Raw genomic sequence first — 24,888 nt, 5'->3', positions numbered from 1 at the left:
TAGCGCCAAAAGAACGGACCAAGAAACTACGGTACAAAGCCAGGTAATGTTAAAAAGTTTATATATGTCTTAATTTCGTTAACATGTGCTCTTGGTCCGTCATCTTTGTGTTTGTAATTTCTTGAAGGTGTAACATTTTATTTTGTATTCTTACAGAGAAAATATTCAATACCTCTTTTGGATTTTACTTATGCACAACTATTGACTAATATGCACACATTTCCGTCTTTACATACACATTATTTTTGACAGCGTTCTTACCCCATATATAAGCTTCTTTTGTTAGCTTCAACCGCTAATGGCTAACACGCCCACTTTATGAGTCAGCTAAGGATCATTTACCCAGAAAGGTTGTTAGTTTCCAATCTAGGAAAAAATATTTCAACCTGAAAAGACTTACAGGGGAGAGAAACACAGAGATGGCAATTACAGAAGTTTATTAGCTGATGTTTGTTTTCTTTTGGCACTCGAACCTCGGTGGAAGACATGGATGCTGATAATGACATGAGCTTGCATGAACATCTTACGGTTAGAATTAGAGAAGACTTCCCCCTGGGATCCTGATACTGGTGGTGGAGTGGAGGCCTGAGGAGATAAGGGAGTCGGAAGTAGCTTGAAGCCTGATTGGTGGAGATGGGATGGAGGAGGGTCGAAGCTCAGCTGAAGAGCAGGAGATTCTGCGTATGAAGGTATTTTAAAGCAAAGCCTTGAGATTTGATTGGCTGTAGAGAAATGCGGACCAGAAGCTGTTTGGTTGGAGCTGAGACAAAGACTCCAGAAGTAGAGGTGAGTCTTCCAAGTTGAATTTTTGTCTAAACTCCATTTCCTTAAATATAATTTTAATAAAGGGAGCTAATTAAACACCATTAAGACCCATGTATTCAAAAAGGTTTGGTTCTTATTCAAAATAATATTTACTTAATACTATTTCTTTAAATATTATTTTAATAAACAAAGGGAGCTAATTAAACACCGTTGAGAATTAATCGTCCAGAAGGTTGGTTTTAAAATGTTATTTTATTAAAATAATGTTTTATCTGATCTTGAATTGTAATGGTTATTTGAATGTATACCAATTATTGTCTAAGTTAAGTTAGTGTCAAGACTAACTTAACTTAATTTCCAGATTCTTCAAGATAAACCTTGGTTCTCAAACATAAATATTGCATCACTCTTTTGGTCATGGTTGTCAACCATCTTGGATTCATTTCTTTATATTGTACATAGCCTATCAGTCTTCCTTATTCCCTAATTTTGCTTGGTAGTTTAGTTGGGTTGTTTTAGCATAGTAAAGAGTTTGTTGACTGAAATATGTTTGACTTTGAGTTGACTTATTTTTGTTAATAAATTCTTGCAGTTTCAGAAATTGTGTGAGTTAATTCTTTGTGTGTACAGAGTTTTACTGTTCAATAACGCCAGAGCTTGGCTCATCCCTTTCAATGTTGCCCCAATACCACTGCCTTATTGGGCTGGCATTCACAAACCTTAACAGACCGAATTATTGTTTAATAATATATTAAAATATTTATTTTTAATATTAAATAATATATTCATATCAATAATCACAACACTACTTTTATTCTAAATAATCCATTATCTACTTAAACTTATTACTTTCGTATCAGCGCTTCCTTACATGTAAGAATAGGGGGAAACACTTCTTCTTGCTAGAAATATTACTAGCATGTAGCTGTTAAATCATAAATAAATCCCTCATAAATCATAAATCAAACCTCGAATTCAGGAAGAGCAGTGTGGTTTTCGTCCTGGCCGTGGAACACTGGACCAGCTCAACACCCTCAGCAGGGTCCTGGAGGGTTCATGGGAGTTCGCCCAACCAGTCTACATGTGCTTTATGGTCTTGGAGAAGGCGTTCGACCGTGTGCCTCGGGGAATCTTGTGGGGGGTACTCCGGGAGTATGGGGTACCAGACCCTTTGATATAGGCTGTTAGGTCCCTGTACGACTGGTGTCAGAGCTTGGTCCACATTGCCGGCAGTAAGTTGGACTCGTTTCCGGTGAGGGTTAGACTCCGCCAAGGTTGCCCTTTGTCACCAATTCGGTTCATAACTTTTATGGACAGAATTTCTAGGCGCAGCCAAGGTGTTGAGGGGATCCGTTTTGGTGGCCGTAGGATTGTGTCTCTGCTTTTTGCGGATGATGTGGACCTATTGGCTTTATCAGCTCGTGATCTACAGCTCTCACTGGAGCAGTTCGCAGCCGAGTGTGAAGCAGCTGGGATGAGAATCAGTGCCTCCAAGTCTGAGGCCATAGTCTTGAGCCGGAAAAGGGTAGAGTGCCTTCTCCAGATCGGGGGGAGGTCCTGCCTCAAGTGGAGGAGTTCAAGTATCTTGGGGTCTTGTTCACTAATGAGGGGAAAATGGAGCGAGAGATCGAGAGACAGATTGGTGCTGCGACAGCAGTGATGCGGGCGCTGTACCGGTCTTTTGTGGTGAAGAGAGAGCTCAGTGAAAAAGTGAAGCTGTCGATTTCCCGGTCGATCTACGTTCCCACCCTCATCAATGGTCATGACCGAAAGAACAAGATCACGGATACAAGCGGCCAAAATGAGTTTCCTCCACAGGGTGTCTGGGCTCTCCCTTAGAGATAGGGTGAGAAGCTCGGTCATCCGGGAGGGACTCAGAGTAGAGCTGCTGCTTCTCCACGTCGAGAGAAGCCAGTTGAGGTGGCTCGAGCATCTGGTTAGGATGCCTCCTGGACGCCTCCCTGTTGAGGTGTTCTGGGCACGTCCCACTGGGAGGAGGCTCAGAGGAAAACCCAGTACACACTGGAGGGACTATGTTTCTCAGCTGACCTGGGAACGCCTTGGGATTCCCCCAGACGAGCTGGCTGGGGAGAGGGAAGTCTGTGTCTCTCTGCCTAGGCTGCTGCCCTCGCGACCCGAGCCTGGATAAGCGGAAGACAATGGATGGATGGATGGTTGGATGGATGGATAATCACAACACTACTTTTATTCTAAATAATCCATTATCTACTTAAACGTATTACTCTTGTATCAGTGCCTCCTTACATATAAGAATAGGGGGAAACACTTCTTCTTGCTAGAAATATTGCTAGCATGTAGCTGTTAAATCATAAATAAATCCCTCATAAATCATAAATCAGCGGGTTTGTAACTACCTCCAAAGGTTGCACAGAGCTTTAAAAGGTCGACTTTAACATTACTTGTTGGATTGCTTTTTTTTCCCCTAACAAAGGATAGTAAAATCTAAAATCAGCCTTTTGGGGTTTGATTTTGTCATCTATGTCTGGTGTTGAAACTAGTTTGTTGATCTGAAGCACTTAAGTGTGACAGAAAAGCTAAAACAGAAAACATCTGAATGGGGGTAAATATTTTCATGCATCACTGTATACTTTTTAAAGGGGTTGTGAGATTATCAGTCTATATTTCATGTTGGTGCATCAAAGCAAAGCTTTTCAACTGATTTCAAAAGCTGCACACAATGTACAGTAGGGATTAAGGCGTACATTTCTGATAAGATTTTTGCCTTGTAATTATGCTGCATCCAGTACAAAAGGGAATAATTTCTAATATTGCAAAACATACATCAACAGTAATTTCTAGCTCAATTGTTACGTATTTGATCAGTTTCTATTTTTACCTATAAATAAACAGGGCTCACCCTCATACAATGGTTCTCCCCAGGAGGAAACAAATGTCCTTGTCTAAGAGTTACAAGGTTCAAGTATTTGGCAACCTGGGTTTACTGCCAAGGGTGAAAGCAATTTTAACAAGATTTCTCTTTTGTGGAGGAATAAAAGAATAAACAACAATAATATCTGTTGGACGCCTGAATGCTAGATGATATGAAAGCAGATTCAAGCTCGCCTTCACGTCCATCGATCTGCATTTTTTTATGCTTGAAATGAACAATGAGAGGCCCAAGTAACATTTTCTGCTTTTGTTCACGCAGGTCACAGATGTGTGGCAGGAGTAATGTTTGTGGGAGAAGATTGCCTTTCTCTTTAAAAAAACTGCTCATATAGATGCAGATAAAGGATGTATTCAGACAAACAGACCACACAGGAAAGCCTTCAGTGTTTTTCCCTTTTAACATTCTGTGTTTTGGATTTTCTGTTCTTCCTACTTAACAATTCTTGTTGGGTTTGTGAATCCTCTTTTTGAAAGACGGTGACAGACAATGACAGTGGTGGGATGTGGGCCACGATGAACTGTTCATTGGCAGAATGACAGAAAAGACACATTTACAGAGTGCAATGTAAAATTTGGCTTTACACGTGTGTATCAGGTGAAATAATTTAGTAGTTTTGTGTTGTTGTGGTTCTTCCTAATTTAAACATAAAAGTTATAGAACCTCCTAGATAACTTAATCTAAATAAAACTCTGGAAGAAGGGAAAGTCTGCTTATGAAAGAAAGACTTCTTCCTTCTTTCTAGTCTCTGTTTTCTATCATTCTTATGCTTGAGCCATCCCTTTGGCATCAGTCCTCACCTATAATTTATTCTCATTATTTATTTAAAGTGCAACTACATTCTTGTCACACCAGCATTCCACAAATTTCCACCTATAATTTCCCTGTTTTATCTGCACTTGAGGCGATCCCTCATATCTCTTTTTTTTAAATGATTTAGTTTTTCTTTTTGTCTTCTTCCTCACATTCTTACCATCTAACGGGTAGAATGGGGTCAATTTTCTGCCTCTTTTTCATTACAAATTTAACATAGATACCTGACTGGATTTTATCAAACATGAGGAGGAGGTAGGGTTATGGAAACAGAAGTGTTTCACTAACATTAATTTCCGCTGTCTATTTCCTGTTTTCCTGTCAGTTAATGTAATTGTATGATGTATTCATATGACATTTAGACAGTAACATGAAAGGATCACTCATTCAATTTCTATACACACTTCATCCTGCTAAAGGTGACGTCGCGGGGAACCTGTCCAAGCTGTCCTGTGGTAAAAGGCTGGGTAAACCTTGGACAGGTTCCCAGTCTATCACCAGGAAAACAATGACCTAACAGAGACAAAACACCATGCACACTCACTGCTGAGGTCAGTATAGCATCTCTAATTGACCTAGAACACATGTTTTTAAGCTCTGGAAGAAAGCCAAGGTGTCCAAGGTAAAAACCATACACATATTAGAAAATATTTATTCACAAAACAGATAAACACCAGCAAAGTATGGAACAGTGAGCATTTTTTGATCTGGGGCCAAATTACTAATTGCCACACTTTCAAATATTTAGTTTTCCTCTAAGCATGTGTATTTTAAAATAATCATTATTGATTTTCCTCTTCTCTGAGCTACAGTGAAATAGAGCTTACAGTATATTAGTAAAGAGAAAACCACTGCACTGCAGTTACAGCCAATTAAATCTTTAGAATCTTTGTTACTTTTGGTTAGTTTGATAAATATGTTTGTTACAGCTCATACTTACTAAATCATGAAAGCAAAACATTTACAGTGGAGTTTTAACAACACATATAAACTACGGCTGCACAATATCAGCAAAACACATGGCATGCAATAGCATAGTTTGCTATAAATATAACCTTAAGCATACAGTGTTTATTTCTGTCTTGAAACAACAGCCTCACCAATTATATCAGTAGTTTATAAAACAGCAACATATTATACTTATATAATTACTTAATATGTATTGCACATCAAGCTGTCCTTTGCGATATTAATAGTGGTATCACCCACACTGATACTGTGGTAATAATACATTTCTGACATACAATGGATTCAAACAGTCTACACACCACAGTTAAATTTTGTTTGTGATTTAAAAAAATTAGACCATAATAGATCATTTTAAAACCTTTTCCCACCTATAATTTAGTATGTTCTACCATGTATCGGATACAGTTCAACTAAAAAACAAAAATCTGTTAGAGGGAAACGTACAAAAAAACAAAATGCAACAGTTGTGGTTTTATAAGTGATTGAGTCGTTAAATATTTTTTTCATCCATTGTTTAAACGTTTGATTCAAATTCTGAATACAGTGTCTTTAGAGGGATTGTGTCACCATTCCACATCTTGACTAGGCGACATGTGCCCACTTTGCTTGGACTTGCTGTAATGCTGAAAATTTGAATCCCTGTTCGTCTCAGCTTTCTAACAGACACATAAAGGTTCTGGGTCAAAACTATCCATCTGGACTTTTCTGCAACCTTTCATTGGGATGTAGCAAGTGATGAATTCTTAGTTTGTGTAGGAATAAGTTTTATATGTAGTAATTTACTGTATAAATTATTTGCGACCTTGTCGAGGTAGAAACAGGACCACATGGAGACAAAATACAGTACACGTTGTTAAACTTGCCCATCATTAGCTGCCTTCAGGAAGCCTCTTTAACATTGAGTAGCTATTATTTTGTTTATGTGGCTCATTTGCATCTATCAAAAGGCACAACAAAGCAGACCATCCTCCTGGTGAATTTTAATGATTTGTCATCTCAATAGGTAAATATTTTTCTTCTACTTGCTTTTACATTCAGATGAATAATAGATTCAGGAAATGAAGGTTCAGGCTTTAATAGTTACATAGAAATGACTGCATGTAAATGGCTTTCTGTGAAAATAGGTCAGTAATTGAAATTCCGTGTCCGATATATAACGTTGTGTGTGATAACTTTCTTTTATTCTAATTCACTGTGCACATACTGACTTTAAACCAACATCCAAATATATAAAAAAGAGCCTTTTCTCCTTTTCTGAGTGCAGAACCTCATGGTGAGTTAGGATATTATTCAGCTTTGTCAAATGTAAAAAAAAAAAAAGCTGAATCAAGAACAGTTTTTGTTTTGACAAGCTGGTTGTGCTTCTTTGTGTCTGTTATTCTAAGCAAATATGTGACCCACGCTCTCAGCTGCAATCAGAGAGTGTCGTGAACAGCTACAGCAGGGATGTTTCTTTGAGGACAGAGAACAGCCTACCTCTATTTGGTCTGTCAGCTCTTGGAATAAAAGAAGTCCTACCTCTAACCTTTACACATAGACTTCAGGGTAGAGTCACTTAGCTGTCAGAAAACAATTGTTTTTTTTTTTTGTGGTTTTTTTGTAAAAGGCTGTGGCTGCTGCAACTTTAATTTTAAAGATGTTTTAAAGGAGCTGTCACAGTGTGATTGATGTTCTCTGAAAGACTGGCCTCCTGCTCTTCTAAATCCAACAGCAGTGGGCTTTAATTATGAGTCCTGTTTATTGATGCTGTCAGCCTAAGTGTGATATGCATCATGCATGTGTCAGGAAGGGGGTTTGCCACCTGGTCGCCAGCTCTGTGCTCTCTCTCTCTCGCTGCACACAGGTTCTGCGAAAATGCTTTGTCATCAATGCGGACCATATTACCTGGGGATCAAGGCCTATGGTATTCATTTATTCACTCATGTGGTTGCTCTTATTCATAGTATAAAGTGAATTTGATTATGATTGATGAACAATCATGCAAAAGCTGGCATCCATTTTAATCAATATCAATCCGTTTTCTTTTCTGGTGCAAAAGATAATGATGTCTGCAGATAATGCAGATTTTAACAAACATGGAGTGCCACGTCCACACTGATTCTAAAGCATTTTGGCAGAAAGATTAGAGAAAAGTCACTGCCGTCAAAAATACAGCTGCGACTGAGTAGAGTGCAGGATCTACTGGAATGTTTGGGCAGGTCGGACATGTCAAAGTAACACACCACTCAAAAATACTGTTAGGCGCTTTTAGCTGCAGAAAAACTGAACACATGGACAGAAGATAAAGCGATCACAGACTCTCAAAAAGGTACACACAGTTTACTGTAAAACAGAAATGTGACTTCACAATGAACTCAAAATATTCTGTGTAAAACAACACAAGGCTCCTGTTAGTACAATTCCTATAAAGAGAACTATTTCAGTGAACGAGCAGCAGTCTATGCGACCCTACATTGTTTTAAAAAAGTGTACAAAGGTGACTCTGCAGTGAACGTGAGTTGGTTATGTTGGAATGTTTTTCTCTCTTTCGATAAATCCAGTACACCATTTCCCTTCAGACTTAACTCCCAAAAGAAATTTTCATGAATGTACTCCTTTGTCCTTTTTGGATCTTTCTGGGGATTGAATGATGCTGAAAGACAAAACAAATAATTACGTTTTAAGAATACTGTCTAAAAACCAAAGAAGAGCTGACTGTCATAGGCAGATAATGAAATTAATGAATAATCACATGTGATTTTAAATTAGAATAATTATGTTGTATTTGTATTTTTTATGGGGTAGTAGAGACACAATGTTCCAGATTCTCATTATAACTAATTAACTATTGCACAATGCACCTTCTTGTGTTTATCTTCTATAACTTAGTGCTGACAGGTGGATTTAAACGGTTGGAAATGATCCTAAATGCAATCACTAAACATCACAAGTGCATGACATCAAATGTTATGTAAGTATTGCTGTTTTTCATAATAATATCACATGCAAAACTAAAACCCCCAGTCCACCGGTTTTGTGAATGTGTGGTTAACATAAATTCAGCAATTAATACAAATTTAAGTTGTACTTTGTAACTAGATCTGTTATTCAACAACTGGACATCATCCCTTGAATAGATTTTTGGGCCTTAAAAGCAAATATTTGCACTAAATCTATGCACTTTCATTTTTACTTTGACATAAAGAATATTTTTGTTGAGCAGGTAAAGCATGTTAAAATGCATTATTTTAATGTTATTATAAATACAATAATGAAATATCAGTTTTATTGCCTGAGTAAGCAAAACAACTTTCACATTAAGTGCAGGGCCTATGTTATCACCATTATCTAATTTTTATGCTGATAATTAAATAAAAAATAACCATAAGTTGAAATTTCATTCTTTTAAAATAGGCATATGGTATTTATGCCAGTCCACACACCAATTATAATTTTCCATATTTTTTGCTTAGAACGTTTTTCATGACTTATGTAAATTCCTGTTTGTATAAAATAAAATGTATGTTACCCAATTTAGCAATCCTAATACTACAGCTTCTTTAAATGTTTCATTTTTTTCATATATGATTTTTGGTTTAATGTATTTAGTAGAGTATTTACCCAGTTACTACTGGGTAAATAAAGTACAGTAATTTATTTTATTAGATACCTGCTTATAGCATTACAAATAATGCAGTCTCATGAAACAACTAGTGAGTGCAACAATCATTGTTCAGGTTTTTCTTGGAGAACTTGGTTAAATGTGTGAACATATTACATTTGCATATGAGCCACAGCTTGTGGGTGAACAGAGACGGTCACACAGCCAACTTACTTTCTTTCAGCCTTCAGGCTTTATTCCCTTAAGGCAATCTGCTGGTGAAAAGTTTCAGTTCTGGCTGTGATATTACTGTTTACAATTAGAAAGACACCAGGGATAAACAAAAACACATGCTTAATTTTTGTGTTTTATGTTGTTTTTTTTGTCTCATATTGTCTTAATTTCCCTCTGCACTGCTGTTTTAATGGATATTTGCCACCTTTCTGATCTCCTGTCAGATGTTTCTGCCAGACTGTATGAATTCTGGAACCTGCTTTTATAGTTCTTGTTTTTTGTTTCTTTCATCAGGACCATGGTGGTCCTTTTAATTATAGATAGTGGTGTTCTCCACTGACTAATACCTTCTTCCGCATCCTGCCTCATTAGGATATGTTAATTTATGTCATAATTAGGTCCCTACTGTCACGTCTTTCTTTAATTGATGATTGTGAATCATCAGCACCAACAGAGACACAAATGAAAACAGATGTTTATGCATTTTAAACAAATCATGCAAGAATATTGCACACTGTTCAAATAAAAAGAATAATTAGACTCTTTCTATTCCTTTATATCTTAACATCTTGAAGCAGTTGCCTTGAACTTATTATAACCAGTGATTTTTCTGTCTCACCTATGCTGATGTTGCTTTCATATAAGAAAGCAGAAAAAACAACAAATTTAAGTCTGTTTGAAAAAACAATTTACATCACTTGCTGCTATGTCTTACAAACTTGTTCTGTAATGTCAGAAACACCATTTAATCACTCTCCATGGACTTGCTGAATAAATAAAAGGTTTATCTTTGATTACAGAAATGTCTTGTGGTAATAAGAAGGGTGCAAGCAGGTATAATTTGCATATCCAATTTCCTCGACTTGAGAACATAGTTTACACTTAAAGAGTTTAAGAACATGAATGTATCAAATAAGAAATAGTTATGCAATACAGAAACATGGTCTAAATACAAAATGAATCTTAGGAAACAAAAAACAAAGCCTTAGTGTTTATTAGTATTGATGGTTTTGGGTGAGTTCATTGGTTTGCCCTAGAAGGAAATATCAGAACTAGGTGTAGATTTGGTCCAGATTCTCACAGTATTATAACCTTGATCAACAATACTTTAATTTCACTGTATTAAAACAAGAATTAAAACAAATGTATAACAGGATATAATTACTTCTATTTAAAAAAGAACGCAACAATTCACAATAGTTGCGTTTTTTTTTTTTAATAGAAGTAATTATATCCTGTTAGGTTTATTGGTCTCTCTAAATTGCCCTTAGGTGTATGAATGAGTGTCTGCATGGTTGTTTGTGTGTTGCCCTGTGATGGACTGGCGACCTGTCCGGGTGTACCTTGCCTCTTGCCCATAGACTGCTGGAGATAGGCACCAGCTTCCCCGTGACCCACTATGGAATAAGCGGTAGAAAATGACTGACTGACTGACAATTCAGAATACTGCTGCAAAAACAATATATTGATTAATACTTTACAAGTGTAATACGTGATCTATAAAATGTATTTTCTTTTTTGTTTTATAGTTTTAACACAGACTAAAGCAAAATGTTGAATCCTAAAGTAGTAGTTTTCCACTAACGCTTATTACAGAATATAATACACTGAACTTAATATACTATGTCATATAGAGTACTTTTTTTCAGCCAGTTGATTGTTGATGCACAGCAACAGGTGGGGAAGGCACCACTCAGCATTTCTGTAACAATATAATCAGAGAAGACACCAGGCACTTTTTCATGCATCTCATTAAAAGGACAATAAACCTCTGGGTCTGGTAGAAGGTCGAAGTGGTTATGAAATCACAATGCTTTAAAATTATGGGATGTTTTAATAGCAATAAATGGCCCATGCCTAATTAGAACGAATACATTGATAAAATTGCTTGTTGTTGCTTTATCTTGAATCATAGTAAATATTGTAGGGGATATTTTGTGAAAAATGAAAAAGCAGAAGAGCAGGATTTAGATCGACAGTACATAAGGGGCAGAGATGCAGAAGATGACATTTCAACCTGACATGAGAAATTAATCTGCAACATTTTATTTTAGGAAAAACAAAACATGTTACATTTGTGTGTGGTTGACCAGAAGTTTCAATACTCAAGATGATACTGTTATGGTTTGTGAGATATAGGACCCCAGAATGCAGACCAGAAGTCAGCATGACGGTAAGTGCAAAAGATTTAATAACAAAAAACTCACTCACTACAGGAGGCAGGAACAAAACAAAAGGGCAGGCAAGACAGGCATGGCATGATCAAAAAACAAGACTTGAGCATGAGAACTGTTTCCGCGATGACCAACTGAACAGGAGTGTATATATGGAGTGAAAACCAGGTGGAGCAAGGAGACAGATTAACTTGGACTTGTGAACCGAATAAACGTAATTGGCAGAACATGAACAAGACGACAAAACTAAAGCATGACCAGGAAAATAACAGAAACGTGATTCAAAATCTAAGAAGAATAATAACAAAAGAACGAGTCAAAACCTTAACTGTGAAAAACATAAGAAAAACCAAAAACCAAACAGCCCCAAATCATAACAGAAGTCATAACTGGAGTCCTGACGTGGGCTGCTCTGCAGCAGCAACAGCTCCCTGGAGTCCTGGCGTGGGCTGCTCTGCAGCAGCAGCAGCTCCCTGGAGTCCTGACGTGGGCTGCTCTGCAGCAGCAACAGCTCCCTGGAGTCCTGACGTGGGCTGCTCTGCAGCAGCAACAGCTCCCTAGAGTCCTGACGTGGGCTGCTCTGCAGCAGCAACAGCTCCCTGGAGTCCTGGCGTGGGCTGCTCTGCAGCAGCAGCAGCTCCCTGGAGTCCTGGCGTGGACTGCTCTGCAGCAGCAGCACTTTGGAGACTTGATGTGTGCAAAGGTGGGCGGCAGTAAATCAGCCTTAGTGCAGTCTCATAGTCCCTCTCCACCTGCCTGATTCTCTCCATCAGCTCCGGAGAGGAATACATGAGGCTGCAAAAAACCTTAACCGCTGCTCCAGCTCGTCAGGTATTGCCTCAGAACACCGAGCTGGAGGGAGCGAAGATGGCATGGGCGGAGCTGCAGCGAGCCTGGCAGACAGTGCTGTGGCAGGCGAAGATGCGGGCTTACTTGCCGCTGCCCTCACGTAGGCTGGTTGGGAAACCGCCTCCTCACCAGCCGAACCACAGGAAGGTGCTCCACGCCAACGTTTCTTGCGGCGGGAGGAGGCTGAAGACTTCACTGCCGGACCAGAGTGCGCAGCCAGGGGAGCAGAGGGAGAACGGCGCTGAACCGCCTCACGCTCCATCTGCTCCAGCAGCAGTGGAGAGGGTAGAACCTCCATGTCGGTCGGAAGATTCCTCATCGCCTCCTCCTTCTGCCGTTCAACCCAGCGATCCAAGGCGTCTGCCTTCAGCGTGTCCGTGGTTGGCGGGAACATTCTGTTATGGTTTGTGAGAAATAGGACCCCAGAAGGCAGCATGACGGTAAGTGCAAAAGATTTAATAACAAAAAACTCACTCACTACAGGAGGCAGGAACAAAACAAAAGGGCAGGCAAGACAGGCATGGCATGATCAAAAAACAAGACTTGAGCATGAGAACTGTTTCCGCGATGAATAACTGAACAGGAGTTCATATATGGAGTGAAAACCAGGTGGAGCAAGGAGACAGATTAACTTGGACAGGTGAACCGAATACACTTAATTGACAGAACATGAACAAGACGACACAACTAAAGCATTACCAGGAAAATAACACAAACATGATTCAAAATCTAAGAAGAATAATAACAACAGAACGAGTCAAAACCTTAACTGTGAAAAACATAAGAAAAACCAGAAACCAAAAACCAAACAACCCCAAATCATAACAGATACTGTATATTTTTTTTTTTTACAAATAACCCAATAGCTAGGTTGAACAGTCTAGAAAAGCCTACACCTATCAGTGGATGAAATGTGACTCCTTTTGACCAAATCTGAAATATAAATGACAGCCCAGTTTTAGAGCACTGGTGAGATTTGATATTAATACATTACAATATACTGGTCCACCTTTAAAGTGAAAGTATGATTTATGGTACCAGTAGGTTTCCAATATTAATGTACAATGACAGTCTCAGAATTATTCAGAAAGACAAAGTCCCTGAAGGTCAGTATGCTTTCTCTGCTTATTCTCTGGTTAAGTTTGCAATGTACAGTATACAGAGGTACTGAAATGCCACAATAGCTGAAAAGTGGATGGGTTTGCCAAATAATTACTTTGTAATTCATAGATATCATATGTTTGGCTTACTGGCTCATGTGCTGTTGGCTCATTGCCCTCTGTTTTGTATAAATATTTTGCATAATATACAAAGAATGATCTTTTTGTTGCGGCTTTTCGGTTCAGAGCTTTGCCTTGTCTTTCTCTGTTCACTTCCTGTCTTTCAGACTTTTGCAGGTATTTTATGTAATCACAAACAAAAAAGTAAATAAATAAAAAACGTGATGCACTTGCACAAACGGCAAAAGTAATGGTTGACAGAGGGTCAATATCAGACGACTCTTCTGATGTAAGAAACAACTACTGTAAAGCTATCTACAAAATCTAAACTAGGAGAACATTAAGATGGATGGAGAAGATGGTATAAACCTGGATAGGAGGCTGCTGTTAGTATCCTATGACATTTACAGCTGTGTTTTGTCCTTGGTTTTTATTACATGCATTTAACCAAACTGTTATTTTCTGGATTGTAAAAATTGCCATTAGAAACATCACATCAGTTTAAAACCATACTTGTCCACAAGTTCCCTCATGTTCAACTCGGTAAAATTGCTGGTTAAAATATTTCAGATGTGTACAAAACTAAACCCCATTTATAGTAAAAAACAGAACTTATTTTTAAAAATGGTGATAAATAATTTTAAAATCATTAATACATGTTATTTATTTCAGGGAAGCACTGTGTCTTTTACTTTTTGTATCTACAGCTAAACATCTATTTGACTTCTTTAAAAAAAAAACTAAAAAAACATACATTTACCAGCACATTATTTATAAAATGTAATTTTATTTACTTGATAAAGTAACTACCCGCAGGACATTCAAGACTCTTGGACCATTAATTGAAAATTGCTCTTAATTACCCATACTTGCAATGAGAGTTTCCATTGCTTTAGGCTAGAAGAAATGAACAACTGCCTTTTCAAAGAGGGTGAAGTAAAATTAATTGGTGAGGGCATTTTTTTCTTTTGTGGATATTGTGTTATTATCAGTGCAACAGAAAGGTCACCTTTATTAATCATAATAATTATTTACAGTAATTAGGACAGATATCAAAGGAGCACTTTGCACAGATTCCAGAGAAGATGGATTCTTCACGCTCAGAAATACTTCAAGGGTATAAATACACTGTGTATAGAGTATTTTTTATGCAACAGGAAAATAACGAGGTCCAACCTCAATAATGATTACAACTTACGTGAAGACTCCTTTTGTGAAACCTTTTATGTCATGATGATTATAACTGATAAGAAGGATCAGTACAGTGACATTTATGTGGTAACAAAACTGAAAGAAAAACATTTTTTTTTTTAAAGAAAGACATTTAAATACAATACATATCAATTTAATGGAAATAAAAGGTTGTTGTTCTGATTCACATACTGACACTGTTCGGTCTTATTTAGATGTTTATGAAAAATCAAGTTTTCAGAATTTGATTTTTTTAGAGGAAAATGTAAGAAATTGCAATAATCATTGCAGTATCAATGAGTCTGTCTGTCTGTCTGTCTGTCTTTATGAATGATTTAACAAGCTAAAGATGAAGATGGATTTTATATCTTAGAATCACTGTGAGTCCAGGCATAGAACCTAATCAACAACAGGCTTCACCAGAAGAAAATGCAAACTTTGGATAGGCCTAGCTTTTTAAAAATAAATCTGACAGAAAATTCACCTCAAGAGGGCTGTGGACAAGGGATGTCCTCATAATCTCATGCATTTAGAGCACTTAATGTATACTAATGTATACACAAATACATGTTTTTTGCCATTTACTCTCCTTGTCTACTCTTGTCTTTGCAAGTAAGAGTGGGCAATTATTTATTTATGTTTTACCATGGTCTAATTTTAACATCAGAAAACTTTTTTTAATTCATTGTATGCTGACATTATATGCTTTTTATTGATTTTGGTATAAAACATATGTTGAGCCATTGCATAAATTAAAATGCCTCTATTTTACTGTGCAAGCTGTGTAAATCTTTGACTGACATGACTGGTATGTGCTCTTCATTTTGTCTGTTTGAATGAACTGGAAGTGGATTGCTAGCTAGGTTTTTTCCACACATTTTCTTATGATATGACCTTAAAGGCAGCTTAACAAAGACACTCTTCTTTCGCAGACTCTAAGTTGCTAAAAGTGTTTTTAAATCACAGTATTTTCCAGCTTTTATTTATACAACCTTATTTACTCAGGAGATTTTTTTGGGGCAGGGGGGGATTTCTAATGTATTGTCAGGGAGCATTAGGCCCTGTATTGACATATTTCCAACTATTAACACCCAGAAGGCTGAGCAGCTGAATGTTATCCAAGGTCAATACTTCTCAATGATAATTCCCTCGCAAAATATGTATTTTGGCCCATAGAAAGCGGACTACTGTGCATGAGTTGGCAAGCTTTTGCTGCTATTTGAAACTATGCTGATTGTCTGTTTTCCTGGTAAAAAGCCTTGAAATCAAACAACAAAAAGAAAAAAAGAAAATGACCAAACATTTGCAGAGACAAGGGTGCCAGTTAGGTGCAACCTTGAATTATTGAGTGTCCACAATAATTCAAAATGCTAGTGCTGATTTATAATTTTAGAAGAAATCTTTTCAATATTAGGTTGTCTTTGCCACTTTAGCATTATAATCTTAGGATTAGGCTGTTAAAGCAGTCAATAGAATGAAGAAGACTTTAAAAGTCTTTGCAGAATGATAGCATGTGCAGTCATATTCAATAAATTAGAATATGGGTTCTGAATATGGGTTCAGCCAAGGCTCGTTTGTCAGATTAAAAGCACCCTTTGAAAATAACAACCATTATGCAGGTTATATACATATTCTATATTAAGCCCATGATTCTGTATTTAAAATGTATTTTTTTATTGGTCTGATGTAATAGTCTAACCTTAAATGTTGTTTTCATTAACTGCAAGCAGAAAATCATCGTAATTCACAAAAATAAAGGCTTGAAAACATCAGTTTGTGTGGAATTAATTGATATAATGTATTTTACTTAGAGTACTCAGTTAGTGAAATCAACCCTTCAATAATATTCTAATTTATTAATATAACTGTATACAAATTGAAGAAGATGAGTGCAACTTTTATTGTTTTCTACAATTCTGCATTGTCTATAAAGTAACAAAAAACTCCTTGTACTTTACAGTTTGTTACATTACACATGTAGCATGTAGAGCCAATGAGGTTTTCAGACACCTTGTTCCCTGTCTATCTTTAGAGCCGTCTAAATGGTAACAAGGAAAGAATTGAAGCTTCCCAATACACAGGGGCTTACATGTCCTTGATTCAGATCTAATTGAAAAAATGGAATGAAAAAGGCCCTGCAGGCTCTTAATATTTAAACTAATGTTGGTGTAATAGCAGGTCATTCAGCTGCAAAGAAAGTAGAATGAATCACTGGGGAATGGTCCTTTTGCTGTTGTAGGTGTGGGACATGCTCTGCCATTTCAGCTAAAAGAAAAGAGAGAAGGTGACAAATAAAAATGTGATCAAAAGGAATGTTTCATATAATAATTTTATTATATTTGTATAGCAATGTGAATGGAAGTCTTTTGTCAAATTAGCATGCAGAACCATGGTGTGCAAAAAATATCTAGTTTTTTTTTCAGACTTTTGTTTCACCCTTGATATTTAGACAATCACTCTTGGTGTTTAGGACTTTGTTGAACATGACAGGAGCAGTTAAAGAGCTAAAATATTTCTAGTATTTTCTAGTGTACACAACTTGCAGAGTGTTATTCGGCTTATTCGTTTTGGGGTGGTCTGTGGGTCATTTAAACATGCTCTTCCTCAAACAATCTGGTGCACTTGTGCTTTTCCCACATTTAGTCAGGTAGTGCACACAGTGAATACCAGTTTTACCATACATATTGTTAGTTAATTCACTTTCTTAAAGACACAAATGGGTCCATAGCATTATAAATGCATGACAGAATTACATGCTGGAAACTTTTCAATGTTTTCTGTTTTTGTTCAGCATGATGAAGTTTTTATAAGGATTTTGATTTGGGAAGAACTTTATTATGATTGCTAATTGTTGATTGCTTTTATTTAATTGCACTTTACCTTAATTGAACTTGAAATGTTTAATTTTGTTCTAATTAAATACAGCATGGCCCAGCTTTAATTATTAAGAAATAACCTAAACTTAAAGTGTTTTTTTTTACGGTTTTAATCATGCAGGAAAATATGTTTACTGAACAAGACATGACCAACATTTTAGGTCAAGACTCCTATTATTTACAGAGCAAAGAAATGTCAGCCAAGCAGCCAGGAAAAGAGTTCCTCTGATGGTATATTAGCAAGCTCGGCACGTGAAACATTTGCAGCATGTTTGTTTACAAGGAGGGGTGGGGGAATGTTTGACATTTGTGCTTGGAGAAATGTGCTATGATCTTCCCAACATTTACAGCGTTGTGCTTAGGATCCTATTAGCCAGGCTTCAGTGAAACTCCCCTGTTAATTCTCCCTTTTTTCATTTCAATTTTTCTCTTTGTTGGCTGATTTAATACTCAAGAGAGCAAGTGCTCACATGGACGAAAGCAACTAAGGCAGACGTGAAAGAAAATGTTGAAATTTCTGTTAGTGTTGGAATTGTATTGTCACTCCTGAGCATTTTAATGTCGGATGTTTTAATGATGTCTCAAGTCATTTAGGATAAATGATCCGAATTCCCTTTTAAAAAACAAGTTTATAGTTTGAACCAGGTGTTGCCTAATTCTTTAGGACCTGGGTAGTGCTGGTAAGGAGGAGTGAAGGTTGTGCAATTGTTCTAAAGCTCAACAGAAGACCTAATGTAGTTATTTGCTGAATCATACTGATTGTGATAGAAGGCTGTAAAAACACACGGTGCATCACCTTTAGTTGAGATGATGTAACAATAGACTCAAGATGCCCTCTACTGACCTGCTTTTTTGTTTACTTGTTTAAAGCGCCCACAACTAGATTAGTTTCAGATATAAAAAGGAAAACAAGGTAAAATGGCCGGAGGAATCTCGTTTCTGTAACAACATGGTGATGGCAAGGTCAATTGCACCTGCATGCAATATGGAGAGAGGACATGTTAGGGCAAGTTGGATGCTTTCAGTTATGTACAGCAGGGAAATCCTGGGTCCTGATTTTCTTTTATACATGTGTCACATTTACACCAACTCCCTCCACAGAAAAAAACAGCTAAGGCACATTGGTTCAACTAATAGGAACATACCTGGATACATTTGTTTAGCTGAGGTTTGTTAAAAGACTTTTTCTTGGTTGTATATACAAGCAACACCTGAGAAATATGTTAAATGAGAATGTTAAATGCAGACAAATACAATTTTTCTTTATGAATTTCTCTTTTTTTGCTGTTTTTTTTATCAGTTAAGCCTTGGGTCAACATAATCATAAAGAAAATGTGTTGTGTCTCGAGTCTTGGTTTTCAGTTTACCTGTGCTGCTTATACTGATTTTAATCATTTGTTGAAAGAGCTAAGATATCATTTGCCAGAATTGATTATGTCAGTCTCATTGTTTCAATTAGATCTTTCTTACAGTATTTTAAGAAGACTGACACAAGTGACAAAGACAGAAGACTTTCTCATACAATTAAAGTGAATTTAAACAAATTTCAATGTGCCTGTCAAAAGACAAGACTGAACTAGACAAAAGCATGAATCTGACCCAGCCCCAGTTGTCACCTGATATTGCTTTACTAAGAAAGCTAGCAATATAATTGTACTGGAAATCTTTCCTCAGTCGACTTGACTCTACAATAACACTGTTACAAACCCTGCATGGGAATAGTAGTCTATGATTGTAGTGGTCTCTTTTAGGAGCAACAATATGTTCTCAAGACTGTTTTAGCGAACAATATTGAACAAACTCAAAATTACCCAACCCAAATAAAGCAGATGGGCTTTTTCAAGCCATTCAAAGCAAATAAAGTCCCAGTTTTGCAATATTCAATTATAAGTTCACTGGCTAACAGCCTATGTGGGCAAATAAAAGTGTTTCAAAGCAAAACTATTGCATCTGGGAGCAATGGTGGGTGCCCAGGATGATAATGTATACTCGTGTCTGCATCCAAAACTTATGAATATTTTGTTACAGTGTGCAATCAGAACCTTTACATTAATCATTCATGGTTCTTGTGGCCCATTATTTCTACTATTAAATTATTAATGCCCTGCACTGACTTTCACATAATCAAGTACCTATATTTGGCTGCTTATATTGCTAGTGTAGATGCAGACAGGATCATAAAATGTGCCATTAAGTGAAATAATAGGTAAGGAAAGTAGTTTTACTGAACTCCACTCATGCTCCTGTTTTTAAGTTTGTCAGATAAACAGGTAATGTAAATAACTGATTAATGAGCTAAATGCCTTTTTCGTCTCTACCCTCCTTTCCCAAACCCTTTATCCATTTAGAGTTTTTCTTGGAGCTGCTGGACAACTCTGAAAAATCTCTCAACAGTATGTTCACAAAGACATACGGGAAGCTGTATATGCAGAACTCTGAGGTGTTCCAGGACCTATTCACTGAACTAAAGCGCTATTACACAGGGGGCAACGTCAACTTGGAGGAGATGTTGAATGACTTCTGGTCCAGGCTCCTGGAACGCATGTTCCAGTTGCTTAACTCCCAGTATCACTTCACAGACGACTACCTGGAGTGTGTCACCAAATACACAGATGAGCTAAAGCCCTTTGGAGATGTGCCGAGGAAACTAAAGGCTCAGGTCACCAGAGCATTCATTGCTGCACGGACGTTTGTCCAAGGACTAATGGTGGGTCGTGAGGTTGCCAACAGGGTCGCCAAGGTGAGGAAAAATTTACATCTCATTACTACGTTAAACGTTTTTTGGGTGTTTTCGCTGTTGAAGATCTTATGCTGTTCTCTTCTGCGATGTTTTCCGATTGTTTTTTGATTGAATTTGTTTGCACTCATGTGGCTCTGTATTATATTTTAATGCTTAAGTCCGTTTTCTACATAAAGGTTTAAACGGACAATTTTAAATAAAGGCTTCTTGAGATCTGATCTTAATCGCTTAAAATCCAGCAAATTCCCTGCAAAACCAGCTGTGGGACAACTAAAAATACATTGTTTTTTGCTTCCTTAAAGATAGTCCAGTGTTGTCAACCCAAATACTTGTAGTACTGTAGTTGTTTTCTTTTAATATAGAAAAATACCATATAAATATACAGAAAATCATCTATGCTACAAGCTAAAGTGGATAGTGTTAAAATATGATTGCACAAGCTCTTTATAATTAGCAGGAAGTTGTTTTCAGCTGTTGTAAGTGTTGTTAACAAAAATACAATAGAGTCTTGTTTTACAAAGACACTGAACTATTTAAATGATCTTTTACTGTTGCATAGCACAAAGAGCAGACGTGGGACTATCCATTTCTTCTCTCTGTCCCCAACTTACTTTTCTCCCTCTTCTTTGCTCTTTATGTCACAGTACTTTAAAATTAGCTTTAATCTAAACAATAGTTTAAAATGAAATTTTTTGAAAGCTTTAGATCTTCAGCTGTGGGTGGCAATTTTCTATATGTAAGATTGTTTCCACCTAATTTTCCCTACAAAACCCTAGAATCGCCTTCAGAGAGCAAAGCTTTGTAAAAAAGAGATGAAAGTGCATATCCAATGAGATTTATTTCCCCAAAATAGTCATTGTTTTAAAATCCTTGATAATTATATTTTGTCTTCAGCTGCTAATAGTATATACACCAATTAGCCTTAACATACTGACCATAACATATCACTGAAAGTCTTTTAATCATGGCACCTGTCAATGGGTGACATATTTCATGAAGCAAAGGGACTATTTTATCTTCACATTTGATGTTTTAGAGGCTGGAAAAGTAGACAAGCATGAGGATATCAGTAGCATTCACAACAGGCCAAATTGTGATGGCTAGATGACTGGGTGGGAAAATAATCAAAACTAGAGGTCTTGTATGGTATTCAGTTGTTGCAACTAATGAAGAACAGGGGTGACAGGGTTAATTGAAGATCATCCAGCAACAAATTACTGTCATTCAAGTTGCTGAAGTAATAAAATAAAGCACTGCAGCTTGTTGCACACGGGGCTGCACAGCTGCAGACCACTCTGGGCAGAAGCACTATTCCCAGATGGCTGTGGTCTCTTTTAAGAAGATAACACATCACATCAACATGTTTAAGATGTTAAATTGGCTTCCAAATTCACCAGATCTCAGCTTAATTGAAGATCTGTGGATGTGATGATCAAACAAGTCCAATCTATGGAGTCTCCACCTTGCAACTTACAGGACTTAACGAGTCTACTGCTAACTTGTTGCCAAATACCACAGGACACCTTTAGAAGTCTGATAGAGTCCATGCCTCAGGGACTCAGGGCTCACATAAAACAGTATTTTTCTGCAAAGTTAAACATTAAGTTTTAAAGCTTCAATCATCAGTAGTGATAAGATGCATTTTTGACTACCTCTTGGCTCTATTATTTCAATTCAAAAGGGGGAATAAAATAGGAGAAGAGCATAATTGATAAAACTACAAGCAAGAGTGAGAGTACAAAAAGGTAAATATGATGAACAAAATTTGGTGAAGAATTTAGGCTTAGGTCATGATGCTTAATTCCAATTTTTTTTGCTGAAATCGGATTTATTTTTATTTTTATGGTCGTTCAAACTACTAATTAAATGCGCCTGCCATCAGACTTCAGTCTGATCGGTTCACGACCCCCAAGCAACCCGCATGGGCAGATGGAGAATGTAGACGTCACACAGCAGCAAACTGTTTACAGAAGTAATAATGGATGTCGGTGTTTCTGTGTTATTATTAAGCCTGAGACACAGAAGATGAAAAAAGGTAAAAAAATAAAAAAAAAGAGAGAGAGAGCACAACTATTAACAATGGCCATAAAGGTCAGATAAAATGTGACATGACCATTCTGACTTGGACACTTTGAAAGCTATCAAATTCGTACCCGATTTAGTAACACTGGCATTATTAAAACGTTTGGGGTGGTGAAAAGGATGGAATTGGGCCATTCGGACCGCAATGAAAAAGTTGGATATGAGTCACATTTGGGCAAAAATTTCGGATTTTGGCCGCATTTGCCTGCTGCGTGAGTATAGCCTTAGTTTATTGTTGGTGGAAAAATGTTCAAGCTGAAGACAAACAGATTTTTTATAAGCTGAAAAAGTGGACTAAATTTGAGACCAAATTACTTGGTAGCAGAATTTAATACACATGACTGCATAAAAGTATAAAAAACATGAACATTTAAAGTCTCAATTTTACAACCAGCATAATACAAAGTAAAACATTCCACAGGCCTTACAGAGAAATCATCCGTACACTGCATATTGTACACCAATTTCTATGTGATTTAAGCCACCTATAAACACAAAAAGGGCTTGAGTTTGATAGTGGTCAGTTTATGATGCTGTTGTGTTTGAACACCACAACGTCAAATGTCCATTCCTATTTAGAGATGTATTATTTGGCTTGTTAATGTGAAGTTAAAAGGCTTTTTGATTCTTACTAAACCTGTGCCATAAAGTATCTCTCAAATTTAGTCAACTTCAATGTTCTTTTGTCTCACTAGTATTACTCTCAACTTCAATGACATAAAAATTCAAAAAATTAATTAAACTGGGCACCTCCACACTCACCACCTATCTACAACAAAAAGCCACTGCCATTCTGGATCAAGTGCCTTTTCATCAATTATTAGGTGCTGCCAGGAAGCAGTGTGGTACTGTAGGAGACTGTCAGGCAGGTGGACATCCAGCAAACTCAACATGAGAAATTGGCTGATATGAAATAATCCCCCTTACCACAGAGCCAGTCTTTGCCCTGTCATTGTCGGTGAAGCACATGACATTTCAAAGTTCTTGGTTGAAAGACCAGTAAAGTATTTCAAATTTCGATTTAAAGGCAATAATATTTTGCTGTGTTTCATAGACTTATGGAAACTATTATTATACAGTAGTTAATTTGATTACACATTATGTTGGATTGTAGGGAGTAAATTACATCACTCCTATACACATAATTGAAATAATCTTTCTTATTCATTGCATTGTAGTTGCTTTTAATTTAAGTATTTAAATAATAAACTGGTACCAATGAATCAATGTCTATTGAAAAATGAATAAGAATATTTGCTGTTGCAGAGACAGATTCCCTGTACCACCTCTATGAATATAGGAAGGAGTAGATTAACTGACAACATTTAGAGCGTTGGCTTGTTTAATTCTTTACATTACAGGATTACATCACTTAAGTAAGCAGTAATGTCAGGGTGTGATTACTATAAAACCTATTTAAAATTATGCAAACATGCTATATTGGCTTATATACTCTGACAAATAAATTTTTTCATAAGCTTTTGTATGAAAAGTTGTCTAAAAGATAAATGTTGATGTGATATTTTAATGACAGGCCTAACAAACCCAATAGATTATACAGCTCGTTTCAGTTAGTTGCCCCAATGTAAAGATCTGTAAAGAGCCTTGCATAAATTATTCTTTTACTCCAGTAGCATAATATCCCACTAAAGAAATAAGAAAAAACAAAATTCTAATTTGAGTACATTAAGTGGAGGGAAGGAAACCCCCTGTTACCTATAGTAATTTAAAGGCATAACTGGCTTCACAAGTATTGGTTCTTCTAAGAATCAATGTAAACTAAATCAATTATTTTTTATTAAAATATTACTTTCTCAATCAATCAAACTATATTTATATAGCAACTTCCAACAATGCCTTGCATTGGCCAAGGTACTTTTCAAAATAAAACAAAGTTTCTTAAGTTCATCAGTGTCCAGAAACTTCCCATAGTGCAAATATAATGCTACACAAAGGTCCATTCAAAATTGGAAAGACAACACAAACATTTTAGGTAAGGCAGATAAGTATTTATCTTCCTCAGGAAATTTCTGAATGAAAATAGTTACTCCCTTAAATGTGTCCATACCTGCTGTCAAAGCCATAATTACAATGTTTAAATCAACTGTAACTGTGAAACAGGACTACATACAGACTCATGTTTATCTTGACAACAAGCACAATAAGGATGGTAAGGGAGGTAAAAATAAAAAATCTCCGAAGCTTACTGTTAGAGGCATCTTGGGGTCATAACATATTTGTAACCACAGTTAAATGGCATTTAGATATTGATCAGTTGTTTGTGAGGTATGCCAGAAAAAAGTATTTTCTGTGCCTCCAGCCCATATGTAAACCTGTAGAGTGATCTAAATGTGACTGGGGTTACAACTGAAACTGTGCGCTGGTTAGATGAGACTAAGATTTATCCTTTCTGCAAAATAAATGCTCCTGGGTGGAAAACATAGGATGAATAAATTGAAAAAAAGCACCTCATACCCACTATGAAGT

At 36.8% G+C, this 24,888-nt stretch overlaps 1 protein-coding gene across 3 annotated transcripts in view; it reads left to right on the top strand.

The window, feature by feature from the left end:
* The window catches only part of gpc6a (glypican 6a), a 225,220-nt gene that overhangs the window by 80,001 nt on the left and 120,331 nt on the right, over nt 1-24,888 (top strand). For all 3 annotated transcript variants that reach the window (XM_047363179.1, XM_047363178.1, XM_047363177.1), the window contains exon 4: nt 19,928-20,319. In XM_047363179.1, coding sequence (XP_047219135.1) covers nt 19,928-20,319 — 392 coding nt within the window. The remainder of the gene's footprint in view (nt 1-19,927; nt 20,320-24,888) is intronic.

This window comes from Girardinichthys multiradiatus, chromosome 4 (assembly GCF_021462225.1).
Source record: "Girardinichthys multiradiatus isolate DD_20200921_A chromosome 4, DD_fGirMul_XY1, whole genome shotgun sequence".
NCBI classification, from domain to species: Eukaryota; Metazoa; Chordata; class Actinopteri; order Cyprinodontiformes; family Goodeidae; genus Girardinichthys; species Girardinichthys multiradiatus.
This window is presented reverse-complemented; position numbering and strand designations above follow the sequence as displayed.